This window comes from Amphiprion ocellaris, chromosome 3 (assembly GCF_022539595.1).
Source record: "Amphiprion ocellaris isolate individual 3 ecotype Okinawa chromosome 3, ASM2253959v1, whole genome shotgun sequence".
NCBI lineage: Eukaryota > Metazoa > Chordata > Actinopteri > Pomacentridae > Amphiprion > Amphiprion ocellaris.
This window is the reverse complement of record NC_072768.1, coordinates 8,445,298-8,472,964: the sequence shown is the minus strand read 5'-3', so window position 1 is coordinate 8,472,964 and position 27,667 is coordinate 8,445,298. Positions and strand designations below refer to the sequence as shown.

Below are 27,667 nucleotides of genomic sequence, written 5' to 3'. Positions count from 1 at the left end.
GGCTATGCTCTGTTTAAGAAATGTTTAAGTGGTGACAGTTCATATTCCATGACAGATAATGCATGCATCAACGGTGTCTCATTCACAGGGCAAAAAAAGAAGTTGAGATTTATAAATACATAAAAAGATAAAAGAAAAAGACAGACAAAAGAAAATTGAGGTATCTAGTCTATATGGATAAAGAAAAAATGGGTGTTTTATTCGAGAGATATTAGTCAAATAATTTAGATGCAGCAGCTTCATAAACACCACGTGATTCTGGCAACCCAAGTAGAATCGTTTCATTATGTGGAATTTATTTTTGAGATAACCTCTTCATGGATGCTGTGATGATAGTATAGTTCAACTATAAGCTCCACTACCAATATAAAGAGCTGCCTGCTCTAACAGAGTACAAACTTCATCACTTACTTAACTAGTGTCATCTTGGCCTAATTTTTTTTTTTTTAAAAAGCATAATTTAGAATTCAAATTACATACGTGACCAAAACTGCTGCTCATTATGGAATGAAACATTTATTTGTGTCCTAAGGGTTCGACCTGAAACATGTCAAACAATACTCTTGCACAATAACCACAAAAAAACATTATATAAAAGTACTGGCATTCAGCAGGCTATAGGGACACACTGTTAAATATGATTTGGCTTGTAAATGTCATTTTTCACTTTATATTCCAGCAACAAGCTGGTGCAAAACTTGGTGCTGAAAATTCTGACAAGCCGCAGAAGGCAGCAGAAGGAGGTCACACAGCACTCCGAGGATCTTGGGCAGATGGACACAAACTTAGAGGGTTTATTAATATGCAGGGGCATGTCAGACCCATTCTGTTTTTCCTGGCAGTGTTTCAGAGTCGTCATCCTCCTCTATCCCTCCTGTGTACAGGTCAGCCAATCTGCTGAAACGTGGTCCCCATTGACCTAAACTCTGAAAGTCCTGCTCCTCATCTGAGTCTGAGGAGTTGATGGAGCTGAGAGAATCCGCCTCAGAACCTGCACCTTCATAGTCAAACACCAGGAGGGAGTCATAAGGAGGAGCTGTGGGGTCACTGCCTGCAGCACACAGGTTCTACAGAGCAAAACATCGTAGAAACATTCAGTAAACTGGGCCCTATAAAGACTTACACACCCATATAATGGAGACATTCTCGTAAACACACCAATCTGCAGGTATGAGACTGTGTGTAAAGTTGAACATCACTCACATCCTCAATGAATTTTCCAATCTCCTCATTATCTTGGATTTGTAACCGGTAGCCTGGGCGATTCTGGACGGTGGGAAACACATCAGTGCAGAAGACTTCAGGTCGGTTATCAAGCCCTCTGTGGAGTTGGCTGAGGTCATAGTCCTACAGAAACATAAGAGGAAACAGGAAATATCGCTCTGAACAACAAGGTGTGAAAATACTAAACTGCCTCAACATAATGTGCCTCCAACTCTAGTTTCTCAGGCAGATATAGTGTAGTGTATTTAACAACTTTACTGTGTGCGTCATGGTTTGTGTCAATATATAATTGCGGGACTTTTTGCAACACAGTTGACAGGTATCATAGTTGACATTTTTACTGTTTTCAGGCCTAAAGTCAACATGGCCACCTATAACCAAACACCACATGGCATTTTTACTGAAAGATTGTTCTAAATATTATATATACAACTGAGTAAAATTGGAATTGAAAGTTATTTATAAAGATATTGTAGTAAACCTGTTGACATGCCATAAAGCCACACTTGACTCACACACTACTTTATATTAAATAACTCAGAAAGCCTTGGAGTCTGGCCAGTCTTTTCTTCAGGAGGAAATGACATCATGTGGAGCAGGTCATGTGATCTGGAATTAACACACTTCCTTGAGAGGTGTTTTTGTAATGAGGAACTTAGCTGAAAGTGATTTATGGGACACAGATTCAATTTGTTATTTTCCATATAAAATTTGATATATTGCCAAAAAAGAAATATCTGTCATGATTATCTCAACTTAATAAGTCATTGTTTCCATAATAAATAATTATGGAATTTGTAAAGACATCATCATAATGAAAATAAAAAACGAGTTTTTTTTTTTTTTTTTAATTACTTTTAATAAAAATGTATGCAAGATATATCCCATGGACTTCAAAAGTCCCTCAATTATATTTTGACCCGTTTCATGTTAGTGACCTCATAGTTCCCCTGTTTTGTGCGTTTCATCATTAATGCAACATCATACACTGAGCTGCTGCACCACCAACACAGTATCACCTGTCATCACATGTCTGGTTATTCCCCTTCTGACCACAAGTGGTCCTCAATGAGCCTCCCTCCTGAGTCAGTCATCAGATCACCGACACAACCCAATATTCATCTCTTACTTGACTGTGTAGATTCAGCTTCTCTCCTTTCAGTCACCGTCTGCTCATTTTCAGAATTTTGGTCTGTTTGCTCAACTTGCCTGCATGTCTGTTGAAGACCGTTAGCCCGAGCATAGGGATTTTTTTTCACTGCATTGTATGTAAGTCGCAATGTATGAGTCTATTACCTCATTATCTGTTAATAAACATATAGCATCTCATTTACCCTTGACTTTTTATCTGAAAAATATCACAATTTAAATTCAAATTCATAATCTATATTGGGCATGCAGATTGAATAATCTCTGATTATGGGTTTGCTGAGTCATTAAAAAACAATAATAATAATAATGATGCAGAATTCAAAACTTGATATTTCCTATCAGAACTATACAAAGCACATAGAATACTTTTTAATATGAAATATTTGATGGCAAAAAATAAATAAAGTTATTTCCACTGTAATTTTTAACCCCATTTTGTAAGCATAAAATCATGGTTTGGAGGAGGTTTGTCAAGTGTTGCCACATTTGTTTTTTATTCTTGTGACAAAAAACTATATATGGTTCAGGAAAAATAAGTAGTGAGTTCTGTGCTCTAATTTTTTATTTTTTTTGGGGGGGGGAGGGGGGATTTTCATTGTGTGCTCAAAGATAGGACTTTTCATGACATATTCAGATTTTTTCATTTTTTTATTTTGACTCATCCATAATATGAGATTATGTGACCTACTTGTCAAATATGGCAGATTTGGAATCAATGACATTTAATGAAATAACTGTAAAAATTGAAAGCTTTTATCTTTAACAGTTTCTGATATATTGAAACAAACATAGCCTCAAATTTCAAAGTGGGAAAAAAAACCATGCTGAAAGTGGGTCGATGGGCAACTTTCAATTTTTCTTTTAAATTTTTCAATGCCCATATTTTATGCTGCAAATATTTTGAGCCAATCAGAGGTGGTTGAGCGGAAACTGTTCTAAAACTTGAACGATTTGAGATGGAATGACCCACCTGGTCTTCTTCACCTCCTCCCTCCTCATCGTAGTAGCAGATGTTATCTCTGGGCAGATCTTCAAGGAGAAGAGCATCCTTCCTCATCTTCCTCTTCCTCCTTCTCAGCAACAACAAGAGAAGCAGAAGCAGCACTAGAATAAAAAATAAAGAATAATAAGTGACTAAAGACAGAATGAGTGAACTAAAACTAATTTTGGACAAAGTTGTTACATACACAGAACACCAAAAACTGCTCCCAGAGCTGAGGTTGTGACAGAAGGATTGAGTAGCCGAGGGGCAGGAGGTGGGATGAAGCAGGAGGAGACGGCTCCTTCACATTGGCACACCTCTACATACAATGTACTGTCTTGGGAGAGCATGCCAACATCATAAATGCGCATCAGGACATAATAGTCCCCAGGAGATAATTCTCGTTTGGGGGCCAGGGCTGCCACGTTACCTATACAGGGAGAAAAGACACAGAAAGAAAACTTCAGAGGCACTTGGCTTCAGTTGAGCTAAACCTCCCCTTGCACAACATGATTATATTTTCAGATTGCGTAGCGTGTGATCAAAATGTTGAAACATTGCAACATTACTTATTTTTAGGAAGTGGGGTGCTGCTGAAGAACTAGAGTTCCTTCAAATGCCAACTTCTACATTTTGTCCCTTTGTTTGTACTGTTAGTGAGCTTTCTTACTTGTGGAATTGGTGCTGACAGTCCAGTTGATTCTGTGTTCTCCTTGAAGCTCCACAGTAAACGGCCCGGAGTAACTTGGCCCATCGAGGTCCACTATGTCCAGGAGGGCAGGAAAAGGGTTGCTGTTGCATAGACTGGCTTTTCTCTGCTTGATCACAGGAAGGTGGTCGTTCACATCCAATAAACTTACAACCAGAGTTCCTGTGCCTGTAGCTGGATTGTAATCTAGAAGCATGAGAGGAGAAGGAGCTTAGTGAGCTAGAAGAATCAGTTAAGGGGAATAAACTGTGTGGCAGGATTAAGTAAGAGAAACAGCAGAACTTTACCATCATCGTAAGCCAAAATGAGGACTGTGTATTTGCTGTCTGTGACGTGGTGTGATTCTCTGTCCATGCTGCGTTGAACTTTAACTGATCCTGTGTTAACATCAGCACTCAGCCACCTGGCAGTGTCGTTGTAGAGTTTATATCTGAAAGCAAGAGAAACAACCTGTTTAGAATGGATTTGGGTACATGCATTTAAATACGGGAACATTTCTTTTTTGTTTTTCACCTGACAGTCTGTTTCCTGGCTGTATCCGGGTCCTTCGCTCTGAGGTCAACCACAGAACTGCCTATTTTCACATCTTCTGAGATGCTCACATGCACTTCTGCTGGACTGAAAACAGGAGGTTCGTTTTCGTCTACGACTCTTACAGTGACCGTGGCTGTCGATGTAGAAACCGGTCCAGTAAACGGCGCTTCATTAGTCACCACCACCACCAGAGTAAAGACGGGGATGCTCTCAAAATCCAGCCCCTTGGAAGTTACGGAAAGCCAGAATAGAAATATAAAGTTTTGTGAGGTAAACTACTTGTTGTTAGTAGACTTGTAAATAAAAATGTACACCTGTTTTCTAACCTTTGCTGTTGTGATGATTCCGTCCATTTTATTAGGTCCTGTAGTGATGCTGAATTCTCCTCCTTTGTTGCCTTTGATGAGTGAGTATTTAGTGTTGGTGTTCAGAGATCCCAACTCATCCTTGTCTGTGACCTTTAGTCTGACTACCTCAACTCCAACTTCATTCTCAGGGACTGATGTGGATATCTGGGGAAGAGCAGTAAACTCTGCTTCATTAAGATACAGATTAATCTTATTATTATGTAAATATTTCTGCATTTTTAACTCACAGTTTTCACTGTGAATTCTGGAGCATTATCGTTGCTGTCAGCTACAACAATAATAACAGTGCAGGTGGCTCTTAAACCCTCCCCTTCCATATCAGCAGCTTGTATGATCAAGCTGTACTCTGGGTGAGTCTGAAACAAAAAGTGTTACTGTAAAGGCGAAGAATGAAAAATCTTGGATAAAGAAGAGCAGTGTAGTTAGATTACCTCTCTGTCCAGTCCACCTGACCGCAGACTGATCATTCCACTCACTGGATTTATGGCAAATATGCCGTCTTTGGGAAGTTGCGGCATCTGAGTTATTATTCTATACCTGATTAAGGCATTGTTTGTGTTTGGATCATCCTTATCCACTGCTGTTACCTTTATAATAGATTCACCTGTTGAAGGAAACATGATCAAGTTCACTAATAGTAACTGACGTTCACCTTTTAGTATCAATCAGTTACACTTGATTTATATAGCAAACAAAATGCAACACAAATTGCTTAACAGATAACAGCAACACAAATGCAATAAAACAGTACAAACAACCCCTCGGTTAATATATAATTGAGGGACTTTTTGTAACATAGTTGACAGGTATCATAATTGACATTTTTGCTGTTTTCAGGCCTAAAAGCAACATGACCGCCTATAATCAAACACCACATGGCATTTTTACACAAAGATTCTTCTAAATATTATATATACAGTTGAGTAAAATTGAAATTGCAATAAAGATATTGTAGTAAACCTGTTGACATGCCATAAATCCACATTTGACCCACACACTGCTTTATATTAAATAACTCAGAAAGCCTTGGAGTCTTGCTAGTCTTTTCTTCAGGAGGAAATGACATCATGTGGAGCAGGTCATGTGATCTGGAATTAACACACTTCCTTGAGAGGTGTTTCTGTAATGGGCAACTTAGTTGAAAGTGATTTCTTGGACACAGATTTTTTATTGTCCATAGAAGAAAAATCTATCATGATTATCTCAACTTAATAAAAAGAACACAATCAAAACAATTTTTGAATGAGCTCATTTTATTATTGCTTAGCTAATTAGAAGGTGGTTGTTATTAAATTCGTTATTTAGTTGACATTTTAGTGATATCCAGTATTTTTTTTCTAAAAAAAAGTGATTGTTTCCATAATAAATAATTGTGGAATTTTTAAAGACATGATCATAATGAACATTAAAAACTTTTTTTAAACTTTTAATAAAAAATGTATGCGAGATATATCCCATGGACTTCAAAAGTCCCTCAATTATACATTGACTCCTCCAATCCCACCCCAGGTCAAGTTATCAATAAATGACTGTAAAACACCATCCTATATAACATATACAATGAAAACACCAGATGAGATAAAATTAAGCAAAATAAGATAAAATAAGCAAAATAAATAATTAAAATAAAAATAAATTCAATTAAATATCTATTATTAAAACAGAGATATAGAAATAAAAGTGAAAAATACAAGAAATAAGAAATGACAAAAATAAAGTAATAAATTGAGCAATAAATAAACAGGTAAATAGAGAAATCAATAAATGAAAATATTTCTAAGGATAGTAATGAATAAATAAAATTGGTCAAATCAATCAAAAGCCTGACTTAAAGGGTAAGTTACACAGAGTTTGCTGAGTCTTTGTCTCACCAACATCAGCGCTTTCGCTCACTCTGCCAATAAGAGGGTTCACAGTGAATTCTGGAGCGTTGTCATTCTGATCAATGATGTTGATGATCAGCTCCATTGGCTCTTCAGCCTTCAGTCCCTCATTCAGCGCCTGAGCCCACAGCTGTAACACACAGCACATACAGTGGTCCCACCAAGTACTGACACAGCTGAACTATCAGAAAACGTCCATGTGATTTATAAGGTTTGTCATTAAATGCTGGTTAAACTAGACACAAGCATGGAATTAACTGTAAAATGTGAGATTATGCTTCATGCTAGCTCACAGCGTATTTGGCCTTTTTCTCCCTGTCCAGTGGCTGGGTCACATACATCGCCCCAGATCGCCGGTCGACAGTAAAAACACCCTCGGGGGGCTGATCTGCCCCCGGTCCACTGATCTTGTAGGTGATGGCCACTTTTTCATCATTACTGGACTTAAGCTAAATCACAGAAATGAAAAATGTATCAGTCAAGGTGGCTTTAGTCAATGCAAATGTAATCAAAGTAATTTTATTTGCTTAATATACTACTGTGGTCACCTTCACCATGAACTTGGGGTACGGACCCCTGTCATTTTCTGCAAAATTAATAGCAGGAATAACCCAGTCTCTCTTCATCCGTCTAAAGCTGCCAGACACGAGTGGAAACTCAATAATGGGGGAATTGCTGGAGTCTGTTGTGTTCTGTTTGAATCAAGGCATAAGGTCAAGTCAGATGCAACATTTGGGTCCATATATAATTGTGGGACTTTTTGTAACATAATTGCAGGTAACATAGTTGACATTTTTGCAGTTTTCAGGCCTAAAATCAACATGACCCTATAACCAAACACCACATGGCATTTTTACTGAAAGATTCTTCTAAAATATTATATCTATAATTGAGTAAAATTGAAACTGAAAGTTATTTCTAAAGATACTGTAGTAAACCTGTTGACATGCCATAAATCCACACTTGACTCACACACTACTTTATATTAAATAACTCAGAAAGCCTTGGAGTCTTTCAGTCTTTTCTCCAGGAGGAAATGACATCATGTGGAACAGGTCATGTGATCTGGAATTAACACACTTCCTCGAGAGGTGTTTTTGTAATGGGGAACTTAGTTGAAAGTGATGTCTCAGACACAGATACAATTTGTTATTTTCCATGTAAAATTTGATATATTGCCAAAAAAGAAATATCTGTCATCATTATCTCAACTTAATAAAAAGAACAAGAAGAAGAAAGAATAAGCTCATTTTATTATTGTTGAGCTAATTAGAAGATGGCTGTTACTAAATTTGGATGGTTATTTTTTATTAATAAGAGACTGTTTCCATCATGAATAATTAATGAATTTGTAGAGATATGATCACAATGAACATAAAAAACATTAGTTTTTCTTCATTTTTAATAAAAATATATGCAAGATATATCCCATGGACTTCAAAAGTCCCTCAATTATATATTGACCCATTTATTTGTATTCAATAAAGCAAAAATCATTTCTAAAATTACCTCAAGATTGTTCCTTTTTGGTGTTTCATTATTCGGGCAGTTGTTTCTGTTGTTTGTTGAACATTGTAGCTGGATCCCTGCGGCGGCTAGAGATTCTAAACACTGAGAAGTAAACAATATATAAAAAGTCTGCCTTTTGGGACATTTTTTTTAGAAACTGCAGTAGATATTAGAAAAAAAGTATTACAATAAACCAGACACTTTTTGTGGTTAGAAAGATGGAAATATTCCATATTCAGGTCATAAAAGAACAAAATACTGAACTTTGAGTGTACCCTCATGGACAGATATGCATGGAAAACCACTTAAAAGTCATTAATACAAAGGAGAGCGCTTTAAAAAAAAGATTGTAAACAATATAAATTATAGTTAAAGTGTCTGGTAAAAAGAACAGTGTGAACCAGAAAAAATACAGCAAAAAAAGACTTAGTAGTAAAACACTTACCTGGACTTGGCACAGCAAGAAAAGCACTTTCAAAGTGCTACTGTTTCCCATTATCTCCTCAAGTATGAAACTCTACAGATCCGTCCTCCACCGACAGAGACCTGACTCTGAGTTAGTGCTTTGTTTCAGTGATGCACTGCCAAGTTTGAGACATTTACTACCCCTCCTTATGCAGCATATCTTGTCTGAGTCGTTCAGTTAGCGTTGTAGTTGCTCCTATTCCAGTCCAATGTGCTGGCAGTTTGAAGCACCCCTCCTAAGACTTGCTCCCATTGATGCTGGGTCGCTGTTTGATTTTATCAGAGAGGGTTTACGTGAAAAACAAAGAAGTTACAGGTGACTACAGACACAGCAAGTCATGCAGGTGTGTTGATGCAGGTGACACTTTGCACTTTCGCTTTTCAAAAAGTGACAGGTTTGTTTGGCAAATTCATCAGAATCTCTGAAATTCTTAAAAGTATGTATCTGCAGGAAACAGATTTTGAATACCATTCATTAAAATATATACTTTTACTTTGCATTTGTTTGCAGGATACTCAGCCCACAAGGGATGAACTTTTTCTCTCAGCACACGTGTTGACAAAACAAGATTCGGCTCGGCTCCCATGACACTCGGCAAATAGTACGTTAGCACAGTTTATTTTGAAAACTCCCACTGCTGCCTGTTTCCCAGGTTTGGACTCCACACAAAATGTTAGCTGCCTCTTGAAATTCATTACTTTTTAATTTAAATATTACTGTCAGTGAACACAAAGAAAATTAAACAATTTCTCAGTCTAATGTGAAACATCTGCACTGTTTTCCAAGCAGTGAAGTGAAAATTTAAATACAATGAACCTCAATTACATTAAAGAGAGGATTGCGATACTTCATAACTTACAAACAAGTAAACAGGAAAAAAAGGCAAGGAAAAACAGAAGCAGAAATGCAGACCAACAAAAAGCGAGCATGTGCTTCTGCGCTCTGAAGACCTATCTGTATTCACTCCCACTATTTCTAGTGTTGACAAGCAACCAAAAAGAACACTATGAATACAAAGACCTTCGTCACAAAACCTGTATTTTTTGACCTGATAAATGCAACAGCCAATATGTGACCTGCGCTAGTGTTGTTTTTAAATAGTACCTGTATATAATACAACATAGAAAATTGTCCTTTCATTTTCACTTTAAACTCCAAAAAGTCATCTCTGCGAATCAAAATTACATATTTACAAGTCCTCCCAGTAAAATGTTCCCTTCCTGTCTTATAATAGCTTAGATATAACTCTACACCATTGCTCACAGCAGCTCAAACTCACCAACTAACCTACAAACTCTGCTCAAACACTATCAAACTATTCTGCGCGACTCGATAGGCAGTTATAATATTGGAGTATTGGAGTAGAATTTTGAAGAGGAATAATGACATTGACTGGATCAGTTCTTTAGGTTTGTCACATATGAGTCTGGGAGGTGGGAATGGTAAGCCATGTCATTAACTACTTATTTTCCTCATGACATGTCTTCTAGCATAAAACACCATATGCACACATAACAAAAATATTTCCAGCAGAGAAGGCTTTAAATTCTATGCCTAACAGACTGTAATTTTTGTCAAGCAGTTGTTGACTGCGATCTGAACAGAGTTGATTGTTATTAACGAGTGTACCCATCCAGCTTTGATGACAAAACTACCTGTGGTGAGGTTTGGCCAGGTCGGAGTTCAGATACACCACAGTTGCGGTGATATCGTCTCTGTACATTCGAGCGAGGTCCTCTGGCAAGGCGAGCATGGAAGCCAGTCTCTCCTGGCACAGTTCTCCATATTCCCCGGTGCCAAGAGCGTGTCTGATAAGGTGTGTGGCGGCGTTGGTGTCCAGAGCAGGGGAGGCACGAGCCCGGCGTTTTAGCAGGAGTTCATGCATCTGACCCAGTTTTAGCTGCCTCTCAGATGGAGAAACTGGAGCCTAGAGTAAAAAACCAGCAGTCAGGAAACATTTTTAAGGGTAAGGCTGCAGAATAAAAACACAGTTAAAGTGTTTTACATGGACACTGTGTGCTGCGAATCAATGAAATAGCAATACAGTGGTCCCTCGTCCCGCAATAGTTGAAAATCTGCGAAGTAGTGACCATATAGCATTTTATTATGTATACATATTTTAAGGCTTTATAAACCCTCCCCACACACTGCAGAGCAACACTATGCGCAGCGATCAGACGTCTATGTGAAATGGACAAGGCCAGATGCTGACTGCTGCTACACAAGGGAGACAGAGGAGACTGATGCTATGATCGTTGAGCCAATCAGAGCCCAGCGCTGTACCCTACACATTTTATTTACATTAAATATTCTTTTAATATGTTTTAATTATTACTTTTTAATATATTTTTAATTGTTTTCATTGTTTTAGGGTAGTAAATGCTTATTTTACTGTAAAATAATTAAAATAATGTAGCGATGGCAGAGTCCGTCGCTAGGACTGAACTGTTGTGCTGCAATGCACCATGGGAGTTTGGGGTGTTGGGGGTTTAAATGTTATTATTGTGATTTATGTTAGGGCTACAGGATTATTAGTGTTTGCGTTTTATTGTGTTGTTGTGGTTTAGTCAGCCTAGATAGTTTGGTTAAATGATATAATAATCCTCCCTACGAAATAACCCTAATGGCTGCATCACATCTCAGCTAACAATGGAATAATACAAACTGGTAGAAAGCGGGAAAAAGTTGCAGGAGGTTCTTTTCACTGGGTGCGGTTCTTGGAGATTGGCTGAATCATGTGCTAAGAGATATGGACATATCTGTGCACCAACAAATGGGAGAACTAAGTCAAAACCACGGTTTATCCCCACCTTTAGCCAATCACATTTCAATATTTGAATTATATGTTTGTGTTTTATAACCATCACATTTCACCATACTGAATAAAATGTTCTGTTCATAGCAGACTGGATCCTTTTCTGGGAAGCTGTTCCAAACAGAAAAGGTCTTTGTACAAGATTCTTTTGAGACACTGATATTTACAAAATAAACAGCTTAATTGGAGAGAAGTAGTTTGTTTTCTATCTCAAAAAACAAACGCTTAACATATGTTGCCAGGACCGTGAGTGTGAAGTGTAGTGTGTTTGATGACTTCCTGCCACATTTTACATAGTATCACTTTCCATGTGTCAAAATAAAAGCATCTGCCAGTTGCAGAGTGCATTAAAAGCTGATATCCTTTCTCTAGTACCATTCTTCAATGCAGCTTGCCACAATAATAAATATGGAAAAATACCTATATACTGCAAAATCCTGTGATATAGCGAAAAATCTGTGATACCAAATGCAATTTAAAAAATCCACGATACAGTGAGACCGTGAAAAGTGAACCGCAATATGGTGAGGGAACACTGTACATGTCACTTTTCGTATACACAAACCTGTAAGTGAATTCCACTCAGGTGCTCTCCAATGAGTCGTACCGCCTCTTCACTCCCCAGTTCATCCCACAGTCCATCAGTGCCGAGAATCAGGAATCGATCCTGAGGTCTCAGCTTGTGATGGGTTATCTCAGGGGCCACATCCAGGTAGGGTGGTGTTAGATAGTTAGGCGGAGTGTACTGATACAAGTTAAGAGAGTCAAGATCCACTCCGGATTCAAGACTGGACAAAATGCTCTGCTGCAACTCATGGCTCCATTTGAATCTCACGTCACCGAATGCACGCAGCGGCATCAGAACCTGACAGAAAGATAAAAGATTGAACCAGTGACGTATTTTGTTAATTTGAAGGTTTTACTGGGCCTGTTGCAAATAATGCTGTGACAAAAACTCACCCCTAGCAGTCTGTCATCTGTGATCACTGTGTCTCTCTCTGAGGGTGGATGCTGGGCTTTGATTCGTTCCACCTCATCCCGGTTCTGTGAGTTGTGGTCCTGGGAGAGAGGTAGAGCGCTCCATGAGCCGTCCTCATTCTGCACTCCTAATACCGCCCGGCAGTCACCGGAATTTGCCACGTAGATCCCATCTGTGCCGACATGAGCCACACAGGCAGTGCACCCGGCAAACGCAACCTGGAGAAATAACGATGCATGTGTATCAGCACCATGTGACTTTAAATTCACTGAAGCATCAAAACCTGCTCTGTCATTACCTGGATGGCTGTACTTTTCATCAGGTCACTGGAAAGAGGAACTTGAGCCTCCAGGGAGATGTCAGCATCGAGCCGTTTGAAAGCGCAATCCAGAGCATCTCGAGGACTAAAACAGAAAAATTTGAAGGTTTGTGTTTTGGATGGATATAAACTCAAGCAATCTAGATTAAGTTTTAAAGTAAAATCTCAGCTTTAATTCATAGGACTTAACAAAAATATCGCATTAACAGGTTGAGAATTACAGACATTTTTTCACATAGTACCTTGACCTTTTACTGTAACCTAAACGGTTAATGCAATAGTTTCATTCACATCAATACCATCTGAAAACTCACTTAAGTTTTCATGTAATTTTATGGTGGGCACATTGAGCCCAGGGGACTGCACAGTGGCTTGGTGTTTAGCACTTTTGCCTTGCAGCTAGAAGATCCCCAGCTCGCATCCTGGCCTTCCTGGGATCTTTCTCTATGGAGTTTGTATGCTCTCCCTTTGCATGCGTGGATTTTCTCCAGGTACTCCGGCTTCCTCCCACAGTCCAGAAACATGTTTAAGTTAATTGGTAACTCTAAATTGTCCTCAGGTGTGAATGTGAGTGTGATACATGTCTGTATATGTATATGTCTGTATATGTAGCCCTGCGATAGACTGGTGACCTGTCCAGGGTGTCCACTGTCTTCATCCTAAGTCAGCTGGGATAGGCTCCAGGCCCCTGAGACCCTAATGAGGATTAAACGGTGTATAGATAATTAATGGATGGATGGATGGATGGATGGATGGATGGATGGATGGATGGATGGATGGATGGATGGACAATGAGCCCAACAATTTTGGCAGCTTTTATCAACAAAAAAACTTCACTTTTACTATATCACTAAATCCAAACCCAGTTCCAGTATCACAGTGTCACTACACAGCTTACACTTGAAGACCTGCCTGTTAACTTCATGTGCACCTGCTATACAGGTGTGCAGAGTTTTACAGTTTCTCCCCGGACTGGAAAATTCTGCCTAAGGCCAGCAGAAGCTTTGACATTTACATAGTTTTATATGTACTTGTGTGAATCAGCAAAAACACAACAAAGCACACACATAAAAAGGAATGAATTGCTTTTAAACAACAACAACAACAACAACAACCGTACCTACCTCATGCCTTCACCGTGTTCTTCACCATCCAGTAAGTCTTGCCAGAAAACTCGGAGGTGGTCAATGTACAGGGACGCAGATTCACGGTAATTAAAATCTGCATGATGTTTATACCACTGCAGGATGGGAGGAACAGGTCTGCCACGCTCCATGCTTTTCTCAAGCTCCTCCAGGCTGTGCTCTGACATCATTGCAACTGCTATATAGTACAGCAGCCGCTCACTGACAGCCTGAGCACAAGCCCATCCCCCATGGCCATCAAACACTCCAAAGAGCATGCCCTTTGACTGGGGAGGGGAAAAAATGTGTTATACTTTAAAAGAAGGGGGAGACTAATTTATAAAAATAGTGCAGGAGATGCATACCTGTAAGCAGGTGGCAGCACCGCGACGGTCCTCATTAGGAGTGTTAGCGGCTAGCTGGTTACTCTCAAATTTTCTCACAGCACTGAGTCCCCTGCCATCAAACTCTGGCACACTAACAGTCTGAAACACACACACACTGGATTATCCACAGCTGTGACTGTTGTGTGCAAACAACATTTTTATGCCTTCTTGCATTGCCTTCTTTCAGAAACAGACATCCAAATACCTGCTCATTGGTCCTCAGAATACTGTTGATCTGGACTCGGCTCAGCTGGAGGTCTAGATCCTGACGGGTGGAGAGGTGTCGCCCACTCCGAGACCAGTTTCCAGATTCCTCACCAGTGCAGCACAACTGGTCTGATCTGAAGGGACTCCAGGATGAGCAGTGACATTGGTGGGCTGGTTGAGGCTGATAAGAGGGAAGTGCTACAAGGTGGGCATACTGAGTGGAAAAGAAAAGTGATGACAACATTAACATATGATCACAAGGCAAATGTTTAATATACCACTATAACTGTCTGAGTTCAGACTACAAACCTGAACTGGGGCTGCAGAATAAAGGGTCAACGTGTAGCTTGAAGCTCTTTGAAGGATGCTGGCGTACACACGTCCATACATCGCTAAGTCAACGCTGCTGGTTGAATGTGGTGCACCTTAATTACAGTAATATCTGTGCCAAAGTGAAAGGGAAGTTATTACATCATAGTATGCATATGCAAGTATGAGATATGTACGATATATGCTTCCCCTACCATTCTGCTGTAACTGACAAGGTGCTAACGGAAACACGTAGCAACCTAGTATGAGTTAGGCAGCTTTAAATTAACACAATAATCAACAGGAGATAAGCTAATACCAAGCAACATTCATAGATGTATGACATTTCCGTGTGTTACAGATGTAAACCCGTTACATACCACTGACTCATCAATACATAGCACGTAAAGTTAGCTTACTAGCCGGCTAGCCCTGCTAATGTTAAGGTAACTAATAAGCGACCAACGTTAACGTTACAACCCAACCTATACTGAATACAGACATACAGATATGGCACATATTTCAATAACACCGAAGAGAAAACTTATTAGATACTCACAAACTTAATAAAAGTAGGAATGAATCAACGTCCGTCGACAGACACGAACTCTAAACATGACTGCAAAAGCGGGGACATGTGACAATTACGTCAGACGCACAGTTGTAGTCATAAACTCTGTGGTTGTAGTTCTTGCTGGTTAGTCCTTTTCTCTTTGCTGTCCACCTTTCTTGCTTATCACATTTGGAAGAAGAAATGAAAGTGTATAAAAAAATGTAATAATTCCTCATAATTTCTCATAGTTTTCTACATATTTTTTTTCAATTCAACTCTAATCTTTAGTAATAATTTGATGACATTTCCGGCGTCATAATTTCAGAGCAGTGGAAATTGCTATTTAAGGTTACATGACACATTTTTCTGCTGAATTTCTGCTCAGACACACATAACGAATGACTTATATTGTTTTATTTACTATGCCAAACCCAAGACATGGGTGCAAAACTTGAGTGCTGGGTATTCATTTTTTAAATAAATAAATAAATAAATGATATTTTTTAAAACACTGAAAAAAATAAATACTACATGACACTAGAGACATAAGAGTAAATCTGGTCCGAACTGAATCATCTAAATCGTTCTTTCTGGACACTGAAACTAAAGCCAGCAAACTTAAATATATAAAACTTAAACTATTAGATTTTTTTTGGCTGTTGATCACACAGATTTTTTTTGATATGCATATATGTCCATAATATTGAAATTGTCGAGTTATTTTCAATCATTGCATCTTTAAACTTAATATTGAAATTTTGCGCTGGTCTTAGTAAGTGCTTGTTTCTATGGCAACGCTGAGTACCACAGTTCCGTCAGTATTCCAACGGTGAATAATAGCTAAAGTTAACGCTGGGTCCTGTTACTATTTTATCGAGATAACCTACTATTTTCTTTCTTCATTGACAGCTGAGGAATACTAGTGAAGTTAATTCGGACTTAGGCATGGAAGGAAATTGTACTTTGAGAGAGTTGCAGCTTTAATCGAAGTTTTATATTTATATTTACATAAGTTATCTAGGTCAGCTATAGCTAGCTAGCACTAGTTCTGAAACTAGCATTTAATGTTAGCGGTGAATAGCGCTGGAATAGCAAGACGAGGAAAGTAGGAGTGGATGTTCTTTTAATAATTAGCTAGCTAGATATTTGTGATATTTGACAATGGCTTTAAAACACTAACTAATTTAAAGAGTAAAATGGATAAGATGGAGGTTTGCGACAACAACCGTAATAGTAAGTTACAGAGCTGCTAACTCCACAATTTTATTTATGTAGATGGGCGGATATACCACTACACATTATCCAATATCTGTTTAACTGCTTTCAGCCATAAAGACAGATCTCAGTTTGCTGCTAGAGTGTCTGAAGTTTCAGATGAAATGTCCTGAGTTACAGAAACAAGCTCTTCTCACCATCCACTCCATCTGTGAAAAGAGAGGTAAGAATGAACCACCAGTGTCAGTCTGTCAGATTAGTTTTTTTGGACACATTTGGATAAAGCAAGCATTCTTATTATTGAGGTCAGTTATTTATTTACATGTTCAGCATAATACCTGGTCATGCTGCCTGTCCAATGTTCTAAAATGTTCATTCTTTTAGAGGATAATGTGGACCTGCTAAGACAATTGGGAGGTGTGGTGTTTGTGCATAACCTCTCCAAATCCAGTGTTGTTCATTCGGAGGTCAAAGAGACTGCACTATTTACTCTTGGCACCCTGGCAGAGGCCAATGGTATGCACATGTATGAGGTAGTTTCTGGATCTCAATTCAGGGGCACATCTGTAGATCAACACTCAAACGTGGAGTGAATCTGCTTGTTTAACCACAATTGAGGACAATCAAGCAAAAGTGGTATATGTGGGTGGTAAACCTGGGCCTTATGGTAAATTACAACAACTTTGTCACCCAAATTTGACATATTTAGTTTTGTAATGTGGGCATCAAAGGCTGTGGTCTTGAACTGAGATACAGCATTAGTGTATTTTATTTGTGTATACACTAAACTTGTGTACTGTATTTTGTAATGGATATAACTGCACAGTTGCAATATATTTTCAGTGCAAAATATATTCAGAGTTGATAATATACTATTTATCTTTCCTTCTGGTAGTGTACTGCAAGAATTCCCTGTGCAGAAAGGAGACATTTCTAGACCTTGCTGGTTGTTTGATGAAAGAAGACATCCCGCTGACACAGAAGAGAGTCTCTGTCTATTTGCTGTTTGTGTTGGTAGCCGACAACAGTAAGATCAAGGCTCCTCAACTGACAGAATGAGTTAAAGCCATAGGATTGGCCCTCACATTAATGTGCCTGTTTTTCTTTTTCTTTATATGACCTTTTCTTTGGTTTAGTTTCAAGCTCATGAAAGCTATTCCATACCTGTGGAGCTGAGTATAGTTGGGGGGAAAAGTTACTGACTTGTAAGAGTGTGAAGATCTTGCTTTTGTCTTGAATACCTTTGTTGCTCTCATGTGTATGTTTGCTATTGCAGAATTGGGACAGACTTTAGCCCAAACAACTGGCTGCCTTGATATTCTACTGGACCTCTTTAGGTACTTGGCGATGCTAAATGTAGTAGTCTCATGGTTGTGCGTGATTCTCACCCTGTTTACATAGGTGTACAGATTTTAGTAAAAATAAAACACTCATATAAGCGCATAAGTTTAATAATGTACATTTTTGCAGGACAACTTACCCCCTCTCCACAGGGGCTATTTTGAAATTAGCTGGTGCTACACAAACATACCAACTATGGACATCTGTGTCAAGTGCTCTCTGTGGATGTGTCAACAATCCCCAGAATGGTAATATTATCTGTGTATTGTTTCTTGTGCTCAGCACATAGTATGTAAAACAATGTTGCGAACAAACTTCGTCATCCATGGGATATTGCAATAAGTTTATGTGTGGAGCATGACCGAATGCAGTTTTTACTCGGTTGCATCTTTCTTTGTTTTCTGTTGCAGAGGAGGGTCAGCGTATTTGTGTGGCAGCCTTTCCCATAATAAAAGTCTGGCTTCAGCAGATTTCTCTGCCTCGCACTGAAATTTTTCAACCCATTTGCTCCTTCATAGCAATGACCGTTGCCAACAACTGTAAGTGAAAGAGGCAGATTAGGTAAAGCTACTAAATTGAAACTAAGATCCAAACTTTTAAATGTTCATTACTTCTTGTTTTGGCAGCCTGTGTTCAGGAGAGCTTTTCTGCCTCTGAGGGTTTGGAAACTCTCACTCTTGCACTAGTTCGTCTCGCTTCAGCTGCAGATACAAGCTTATTGTTTTGCCAACTTTCTGTCATTATATCCAAGACCTTGTCAGCTTGCATAACTGACAACAGTGCGTACTGCTCTCAATGACACATGCATACATTTTAACAGTTTGCTTGTACTACCTTAAGGAGACCCCACTTCTTTGTTCACAATCTTTTTTTTTTTTTTTTTTGTAGCTACTCTGGCTTCAGGTCTGGCTCAGTATGGAGTAGTGTCCCACCTTTTCTGTCTGCTGGCCAGTCCACACTTGGACCCTGAGGATAGACTCTCTGTTTTACTAACCCTGGGCCACTGCACTGAGGCCTCTGGTGAGACTACTTAATAGTGTACTGATTTTGCGTAGAACATATTCTCTGAGTTGCTTCCAATTAACATTTTAAGCATATACTCTCTCACGTAGTTCAGCTTTTGACAGTATTCCTTTTCTTAAGATTACGTTTACAACACACTGTGTGCTTATTTGGATCTTCAGAGGAGCACCAGTCCCAGCTGGCCCAATGTGGAGGCCTGCCCCTTGTCATAACTTTACTTGCAGAGGACACAAGCGAGGAGGTTAAGAAGGCTGCCACATTTGTATTGCAGGCTTGCAAACAGGCCAGTAAGTCAAAGCATAATAATGCTGTTCTTCTACATGTTTTCACTTTTCAAAGTCACTCTGTGGCATTGTTATTTAGCCCTGGTAGTTGCCATGTCACCACACAGCCTTTGTACTGGCAAAATAGCTTAAAAAATTAATTAAGAAAAAAATCATATATACACACACACACACACATATATATATTGCTATAAATATATATGTTTTTTACATTCCCTGTGTTTACTAGTATTTTGAGAATGTGTCAGCTTAATTTTGAATCATTACATAATTTAAATAAGCTCTTTTGCTCTTTCATATTAAAGCAAATTTGCACACACCATAGAAAGGATTAAATTGAAAGTAAACAGGCTCAGTCTGGCTCAGCATAACACTTGTCTTAAGGCAGTAAAGACCAGGGCTAGTTCTTCTCTAACCAACATTGTGTTGAATTATGTCACAACCGTGTTTGGCTTTCTTACACTTAACTAAATAATACTTAGCAAAGTAAGATTGAGTACAGAAAATGAGTGATTTAATCATTTGTGTGTTAAATCTACAGTATGGAGCTTTTATAATGACCCATTTGTCTTTTCTGTAAAGCCATGTGCTTGGGGGTGGATGATTTGATCGCTAAACAGGTTGAAAACATGGAACATCTGACAAATATGGAAGGCTTCCGACATTCAGCCAGAGATTTGCTGTGCAGGACTGACCTGCTAGAGAAAAGACAGCTGAAGGTTAGACATGCATTCACGCACATTGCGGCAGACTGACCATCCTGTGTCAAGGTGACTCATGATATGTGTTTATGCTCATGTTTAGGAGGTTGAGGATGAGCAGGAAGACATAGATCCCCCAAGCTTATCTGATGTGCAAGGCCATGCATCTCTGTTCCGAGCCTTACCTGTATCACTGCAAAGGAAGGAGGGGATTAATACCATTCCCACATATAGGCTAGCACAGGCAGGTGGTGATAGCAGCATTAAACTTGAAACTGTCAGAAACATAGTGGAGAATGACGACAACAGTGAAATGAAGAAAACTGCCAACAGTTTAAGTGCCTGGGGAGGGAAGTCTACAACCAGTGGAGGGGGTGTGTGGTGTTCAGCATGCAAGGGTACAGGAGCCCTAATGTCTTCTCATATACAGTCACTAGGGAGTGGCAGTGAGCTACAGACAGCAAACAGGTCAGTAGAGTTACTCTATTTTCATTAGTTTTTTATTTGAAAAATCTTTGGTAAAGACTAAATCATTGATTACCCTTCTTTCTGTTTTTTTCTGTGATTTTCTGTAGTCAGTTTAAGTCCCCGTTACCAGTAAGGCAAACGAAACAACAAGAGATGAAATGCATTGAAGGTCAGATAAACACCATTGTGCCTTTACTACATTGCTGTAATGTTTGTTTTCAGTATACGTGTTGTTTCTAACATCTTTTTAAGTAATATGTTTTTATATTTAGAGCTGAAGGAGAGTGAGATGAGTGAAGGGGGCCGAATCATAGTGGAGGAACAGTCTGTCTCTCATATCCGTTGTGCAGGTAGGAGAATATAAAGGTGATCCTCAATCAAATGGTCTGATATAAGTGCATTGTATCGAATAGCGTTTGTTTTATTTTTACAAACAATAATTTTCTTATTTGAAGAATAAAGCAGAATTCTATGCTGTAGAGTTTTTGTACATGTAGGTTGGGGTGATAGTTTATGTCCAGAGAATCTCCAAAAGAAGGTCTAAGCATTTAAAGTGCAATCAGTGCAATCTAGTTTCTTAAACATATTTTGTGTTTTCAGTTGTCATCTACATGTACAGGCTTTCTTGGGACTTAAGAAGGCCATTTAGATTTTCATCCTTGTAATTATATTTTTAAACTTTAATAAATAATTCAAATGCATTAGCTGCATTTTGACAAGTTGTGAGTAGATTAAGTCCTTGTATCACTGTTCTGTGTTTCCTTTAGGTTGTGTATTACCTTTTGAAGAAGTGACCAGTCGTACTTTTGCAACACTACAAAGCTCTTGCCAGCACAGTTGTGACATGCACAAGGTTCTCGAAGAGGCCACAGAGAAATTCAGGAGACGTCACTGCAGCCTTTTTTTGAGGAAAGAACACCATGACAAAACTATGGAGTACATACACCCAGACAGAGCAGAGCCAGAAAGATGCTCGGAAAGCTGGAGGAGTAAGAGTAAGAACCCTTAATATTGAATTTGCATATGAAACCCATCTTACCAGCAGGTGTAGTTTTTGTCTGATTGGTCAAAGAGTTCATTCCAACCACACTAAAAGTTCCTGTAAAGCATGACATGACTACAAGATTGATTTTAGAGATGAACAGTTACTCAATTTCAAATAGAAATCGAGAAAATGCAATTAGCAAATTGTAAAGGCTGCAAGTCAGGACATATTTTATACAGTGCATCTATACCAGGGTTTGAACTCTTTCGTCAGTGGTTTTATAAATTCATGCACCTTGTGTAACGGTCATGCTTCTGATGGTATCGCATCTCTGTTACAGAGAGAATATTGAACCGCAGCTGGACATTAAAGAAATTAAATTGCAAATCAAATTGCAATCCCAATATCTCTTAGAAAAATCATTCAGCACTAATGGATTGTTTTGCTAAATAGAGCTGTGAAGAACTGCTCTTTCTTCCTAAAGTTGCTAGATGTTTTATGAGTCAGAAAAATATGCTTTATTTAGTTCTCTGCAGATAATTTTTCTCACATAACAGTCTAATATTAGGCCACGCACTCGAAACAAGCCATTTATTGCCAAATAAGGACAGATAATCAATCATGTAAAATCAACACCTAAGAAAAGGCCCAAAGCTAGCGTGAGGTTTACTCCCCACTGTGTGATGGGATGTTATTTAACTCATCACTGCATGTTGGCACAGCTCCTATGTCTGTACTTTTACTGTTTTACTAAAAACTTTAATATCAGTATCAATTGTCTTTCTAAAGCCTGGCTGTTGATGGACATTATGTCCTACTCAGTTTGCAACAGCCTTCCTTTGCAAGGTTTATGTCAGACAGCTGGTTCCCAAGGTGTTACACCATGTAGTGCTTTGTATCATGCACTCAGTATCAAAATTTAATGTAGGAAAAGACATAAATTTTCATCACACTGAACACCATGTGTGCATTTTTTTACATTTTGATATACAGTCTTCAGTGGGTAAACACACTAAACCACTAGCGTCACTGGCTTCCCCACTTCTAAGTCTGGCTTCTGTCTCAAGAGCATCCTGAGTCTGTGTTGTCCCACTCTTCTGCTAGTTGAACAGTCACTCCTTTGCGGTTTTGACCACAGTTTACATTTTGCCAAACTCATTTCCCATAATCAATCTCTAAGTTTCAAAGAGGACCAAAACATTAAACATTTTTATTTGTAAAATATTCCTTTTTGAAACTTTGTGCTATCTTCCCTATTTGCACCCCACTGTCCTGTATTTCTTTGTTGGTGCTCACATTTACAATACACTTGTTTCTGAGGGCTACTGAGTTTTGTTGTATTTTTTTCACCTTGCATATATGCTGTAGTTCTGCATTTTCTGCCTACAGCCATTATAACTTGGTGAGGATAACATTGACTAATATACTACTGTAACATGGTCTGAATAGTACTGCCATTGTCAGGAAATATACAGATGTTAGGATATGGGTGTGGGCAACATTTCAGACTTTGTCTGTAATGCATATTATGTCATCAGTGCACTGAAATATGCTTAACTCCTGCTTTCATTGCTTGACAACTTTAAGACCATTGTATTTGTAAAGTATTTAACTAATAGTCTTTTTGGCGCTTTATTTTAGTTTTTGACCCACTTTGTGGAACAAACTATTTTATTGTCCTTCTCTATTACCTCATAACTTTTACTTTAATGACCTAAACAAGAAACACACAGAGTATTTAACTATTGATGTAGTGGAAGAAGTACCATGGTATAGATTATGTAGCAAATAAATTTAACACACCATTGTTATGATGTACTGTATGGAATATGTCTACCTGGATTTACAGAATAACAATTACTTTAAAATTTTGTAAAACTGACATAAACGCACAAGTACAATAGGAAGCAAGAAAAGCACTCAGAGATTGCAGTACTCCCTCAAGACTGCTCAGTTGTTGTATGATTTCCAATGGATAAGTCCTGATAAGTCTGCAACGGTCGATTTGTAGTAGGGTCGAAAAATTTCATCCAATTCCGTTGGCCCATTTTTAAGTAATGTTGCGCACAGACAGAAGGACAGATTAGCAGACAAACGTACATCGATCGTCACATAACTCCTCCACGTTCCTTGGCGGAGTAAAAACAGGACTAAACTATTAACTTAAAACCAATTTATCTGGGTCTATAGGACCTGTTCTTGGGCTTTCAGAAGGTGCAGTTCAAACTGCATCCTTGGTTTAATATGATTTTAGTTGCTGTGTCTTGCAGAAATCACGTGAAGTCCTCCTAAGATGAGCGATTCTAGGATTTACCGTAAACCTATGGCAGACATGATTTAACTGAAGTTGAAGTTCAGAAAGTTTACTGGAAGGACAGATTTGTACAGCTCAGATAAAATCTTTCTAAAATTTTGCATTTTTAGCAATTTTGTTTTGTTTTTGTTTTTTTTCAATGGCAACACTATAATTTTACTGTTAAAATTACAGGTGTCACTTCTCCATCAATTAATTTCAACAATATGGACAACAGTGCAGCTCACAATAACACTGTTAATAACTCAGCAGCACACACAAAATGATGATAATGATGATAATTACTTTATTGCTTCAGAACATGCTGGTAAGCATTGAGACACATAAGACTGATGTTATGTTCTCTGACACACCTGTGTTGGCAGCTATTGATACATGAAAGAGCATGAGCCAACATGTTGTCTTAATCCTTGAAGCCAAACCTGTCTGATACAACTCAGCTCAGAAACAACATCAAGACATGACACAAGAAGTCGGTCCAGTCAACAAGTTGTTCCTGAAAGCTAAACAAATAATCTGAATACTTGCAAGTTGTTACCTGTTATTGTTACATGTGGATGTGACATGCATGTGTTATATTCTGTAAATGTGTCATTTAGATGTTTTTTTTCTCCACAGGTGTCAGTTTGACTCCACTGTACAGAGGAGATAAAAAGGAAACATCCACCTCTTTCAAAAGGACTGGTATAAAATATTATCGTCCAACAGCAGCAGCACATGATTTACTGTTATTTTACATATTTGCCATATTCAACAGTATTGATCCCATCACTCCTTTCAGGTCCAGCTTTGACTCCCCTAAAAAGGCAGCGTCTTCCTGAAGATAGAGACACAATATCAGATACCGGTATTTTAAGTAGATTACTTTAAGTGTGTGTGTGAATGTTATAATTGAGTCTGTGGTAGGAGCTGTCTTCTGCAGTGTGTTCTTGGCAGCAGACAAACCAAAGAGTAGAAGGAATGTTGAACTGCAGCCAGTGTTCTCACAGTGCAGGCCAGAGCTGGTTCAGAGCTACACAGCTGTATTAAGCTGTTTCACACTCTGTATAACACAGTGTATGTGTGTGTGTGTGTGTGTATGTGTGTGTGTGTGTGTGGTTGTGTGCATGAGAGGGAGAGAGAGAAAGATATTGAAATGGTATATTCCGATGCTTTTGAGTTATGACAGTGACATAGTTGTGAAAGAGGAGCGACTTTGACATTATGACTTAGTATATTGTGTACTTGCGTTACATTTGCTGCACTGTATATTGAAGTGATATGTTGATTTATTTTGTGAATAGCTTTTCCATGCATCTCCTTTTCCTCTTGGTTTTGCCAGTTCATATCATCTCAGTTAGCTTGAGAGTTGCTGTAGTGTTGCAATGCAGAGGCACTGTTGTATAGTGCGAGGCACTGTTATATAGTGCAGTCTTTCACTGCTGTCATGCAGAGATTTACTGTTTCTTCTTACCTCTTAGCCAAATGCTTTTTCCAATGCTCACTTTGTGAGAGTCAATAGATTTTTCTTCCAGTGCGCAGACCACATTTCAAGCATGTTCAGCTGTTTTTCCACTGTTGTCCCCATTTTACATTTCTGTCTTAATTCTGATCTATTTCTTCTCCTCTCTCTCTTTTTCTGTTACCAGACATCTCCTCCCTTGTTGTTGTTTCCAGGGCTGCTGTATTAGTTGTACTGAATGTTGTAATATTACTTGTAAGAAGTAGGACGAGAGAAGACATTATCTCTCGGGATGTTAAGTCTGGGACCTGTTGATATATTGCTGAAACAGAATGAGTTGTAAAACCTGGAATTCTCTATGTCTGTTTCATACAAACACATATACAAACTTAATGTTTCATATGCAGAGAGAAGACGCTGGAGTAACAGTGGACATGATGCTCTTGATGATCAACCGAAGAATGTAGCAGACCAGTGTTCCACAGTAAGAGTCAGAAATGTGTTGACATATATGACTTGCCAGGTTTTCCAAAGGCATATAATGCCATGACTATGATGCATGCTGCAGTGCATCAAAGTTGTACAAATATTTGAGGATTTAAGTGTGGAAATATACTGTAAAGAATAGCTTCACATTACCCAGTTACCAACAATCATTTAACATGACAGTTTTCTCACTTCAGTTCCTGCACACTGCAAACCAATATACTGTGGTGCAAAACTGGTTTAAATCGATTTGCAATTCACAGCACAAAGAAAAAAAGATGCATGCATGTATACCCTATTTTACTAAAACATGAAATAAACCACAGGGATCCTGCTGTTTCGTAAGCTAGGGAGGGTAATCTAATGTTTTTAAGTAGTGTTTAAGGACTACAGTGTTTAAAGTTAATTCCAAGTTTCAGTTAACTTATTTACAAAATGTGTGTAGTTTACTGTTGATAAATGAGACCAAATTTCCCTTTTGCTTTTCAGGCTGGGAAAGATTTAACTTTATTTCTTTGAAATTGGGATTTCTATAGGACTAGTGTTCTTCATCAGAGCTTCAGTAGAAGGCCACTGGACTTTTTAGTATTTGTAGACATTTCTCTTTTTCAGTTCTTCTTCTGAGAAACTGAAGAAGTGATTAATAAACTAAGTTCTTCTGAAGAACTGAAGAAGCCTTGGGGATTTACAGATGAAACACCTTTGAGAACAAAAAAGGTGAAGTCCGGTTGCGTTTTTCTGAAGCTCCTAGGATTGTTTTGACCTGGATGATTGAGTACTATTCACAGAGACATTCTTGAATACACCAGCAGTAATGCCAGCTGTAATGCTGAACCTTTAACTCACAGAGACCATATGTTCAGTCTCAAAGTTCATTGTCGTGTACTGAAAGGTTGTCAGTTTAAATGTGAAAAATGAATGGCTGAGAGTAATTTATGTGCAGTTAATGGGTGGAAATTAGTAAAACCACTAATGTGGTCTGTTAATATTGGTCACAGGTAGTATGAGTACATCATTTTCAGTATGATTAATGAAAATCAGATGTCATGAAAGCACATTTTCTCCTACTTCATTAATTTTAGATATGAAAATACAGAGTACATAGAAAGACATCAGCAGTTATATAGCAAAAGGAAATCATGAACTACACCTAAAAGGCAATTAATGTAATAATTCGGTAGATGTTTTACATTTTACTATGTCAAGTGTGCCTTTGCACATGTGCCATTTTTACCTCTTCTACATTTCTTAATTATAGCGAAGGAAGAGGATGGACTTCAGCCGTGAAGAAGTGGATTACCTACTGTCTGGAGTAAAGAAGTATGGCTTCTCCTGGAACTCCATCTTGTGGTCTTATCCCTTCAAACCTGGACGCACCAACGTTGGCTTGGCCAAGAAATACAGGCACCTAATGGTAATGAGAAAATCTTGAAATATTCTTGTTTCCTAGGTAACTGTCAAAGTATATTGAGATGCACTACCTTACTTTCTCCTGTTTTACCCTCAGAAATGCAAAACCCAGGATGTCGGCTGTGTATAGTCGTATTCCTGAGATCCTGGACCAGTTCATTTTTAATGACCCTCTGTAAATCAACTGATCTATCTGCATTCTGTCCAGTTCAAAACACTGCACCGTCTTTAATGTAATCTGAAGCAGTATATGCTCCATATACTTACTATACTCTGACTATTTATTTGATTTTTAATACTTTGCACGTTTGCACTGTTGTAAAAGTATTTTCTCGAACACGTTCTTGTGCTTTGTGAAATATTGCTAATTGTTTACATTTTTTAAGTTCAGTTGTAAACATCTTTTCCAAATAAGTCTTCATGTTTGATTAACATGAACATACTTTCATACGTGTTTTATATAAATTGAGAATGTAGTTG

At 38.4% G+C, this 27,667-nt stretch overlaps 3 protein-coding genes across 3 annotated transcripts; 1 reads left to right on the top strand and 2 right to left on the bottom strand.

The window, feature by feature from the left end:
* Positions 1-279: 279 nt before the first annotated feature.
* Positions 280-8,947, bottom strand: LOC111564883 (B-cadherin-like). Its single transcript, XM_023264742.3, has 15 exons — positions 8,807-8,947; positions 8,362-8,463; positions 7,401-7,544; positions 7,146-7,301; positions 6,841-6,982; positions 5,401-5,573; positions 5,197-5,325; positions 4,928-5,113; positions 4,581-4,825; positions 4,355-4,497; positions 4,029-4,253; positions 3,564-3,788; positions 3,347-3,480; positions 1,204-1,347; positions 280-1,067 (listed from the first exon to the last, which is right to left on the bottom strand). The coding sequence occupies exons 1-15, from the start codon at positions 8,855-8,857 to the stop codon at positions 816-818; spliced, it is 2,451 nt and encodes an 816-aa protein (XP_023120510.2). The 5' UTR covers positions 8,858-8,947; the 3' UTR covers positions 280-815.
* A 13-nt stretch (positions 8,948-8,960) lies between these two features.
* Positions 8,961-15,619, bottom strand: pdp2 (putative pyruvate dehydrogenase phosphatase isoenzyme 2). The gene is made up of 10 exons (XM_023264743.3): positions 15,526-15,619; positions 14,967-15,099; positions 14,656-14,871; positions 14,430-14,549; positions 14,065-14,351; positions 12,920-13,025; positions 12,603-12,839; positions 12,208-12,507; positions 10,483-10,754; positions 8,961-9,092 (listed from the first exon to the last, which is right to left on the bottom strand). Exons 2-10 carry the CDS (start codon positions 15,045-15,047, stop codon positions 9,023-9,025), a joined length of 1,689 nt encoding a protein of 562 aa, XP_023120511.2. The 5' UTR covers positions 15,048-15,099; positions 15,526-15,619; the 3' UTR covers positions 8,961-9,022.
* A 746-nt stretch (positions 15,620-16,365) lies between these two features.
* On the top strand, positions 16,366-27,209 carry terb1 (telomere repeat binding bouquet formation protein 1). Its single transcript, XM_055009020.1, has 19 exons — positions 16,366-16,752; positions 16,847-16,957; positions 17,119-17,250; positions 17,630-17,761; positions 18,011-18,071; positions 18,205-18,323; positions 18,486-18,614; positions 18,702-18,854; positions 18,964-19,095; positions 19,260-19,385; positions 19,965-20,101; positions 20,187-20,551; positions 20,659-20,720; positions 20,824-20,901; positions 21,319-21,546; positions 24,469-24,534; positions 24,632-24,697; positions 25,699-25,775; positions 27,036-27,209. Exons 1-19 carry the CDS (start codon positions 16,716-16,718, stop codon positions 27,207-27,209), a joined length of 2,385 nt encoding a protein of 794 aa, XP_054864995.1. The 5' UTR covers positions 16,366-16,715.
* Positions 27,210-27,667: the final 458 nt, after the last annotated feature.

Coding starts and splice junctions, on each gene's coding strand:
- LOC111564883 (XM_023264742.3), bottom strand. CDS start 8,857: ATGGGAAACAGTAGCACTTTGAAAGTGCTTTTCTTGCTGTGCCAAGTC. Junction 7,545..8,361: donor CAAAAAGGAACAATCTTGAG/GTAATTTTAGAA, acceptor TGATTCAAACAG/AACACAACAGACTCCAGCAA. Junction 5,326..5,400: donor CAGGTGGACTGGACAGAGAG/GTAATCTAACTA, acceptor TTTTTGTTTCAG/ACTCACCCAGAGTACAGCTT.
- pdp2 (XM_023264743.3), bottom strand. CDS start 15,047: ATGTATGGACGTGTGTACGCCAGCATCCTTCAAAGAGCTTCAAGCTAC. Junction 12,508..12,602: donor CAGATGACAGACTGCTAGGG/GTGAGTTTTTGT, acceptor TCTTTCTGTCAG/GTTCTGATGCCGCTGCGTGC. Junction 10,755..12,207: donor TGAGTGGAATTCACTTACAG/GTTTGTGTATAC, acceptor TTTTTACTCTAG/GCTCCAGTTTCTCCATCTGA.
- terb1 (XM_055009020.1), top strand. CDS start 16,716: ATGGATAAGATGGAGGTTTGCGACAACAACCGTAATA. Junction 16,958..17,118: donor CTCCATCTGTGAAAAGAGAG/GTAAGAATGAAC, acceptor TCATTCTTTTAG/AGGATAATGTGGACCTGCTA. Junction 20,552..20,658: donor GAGCTACAGACAGCAAACAG/GTCAGTAGAGTT, acceptor GATTTTCTGTAG/TCAGTTTAAGTCCCCGTTAC.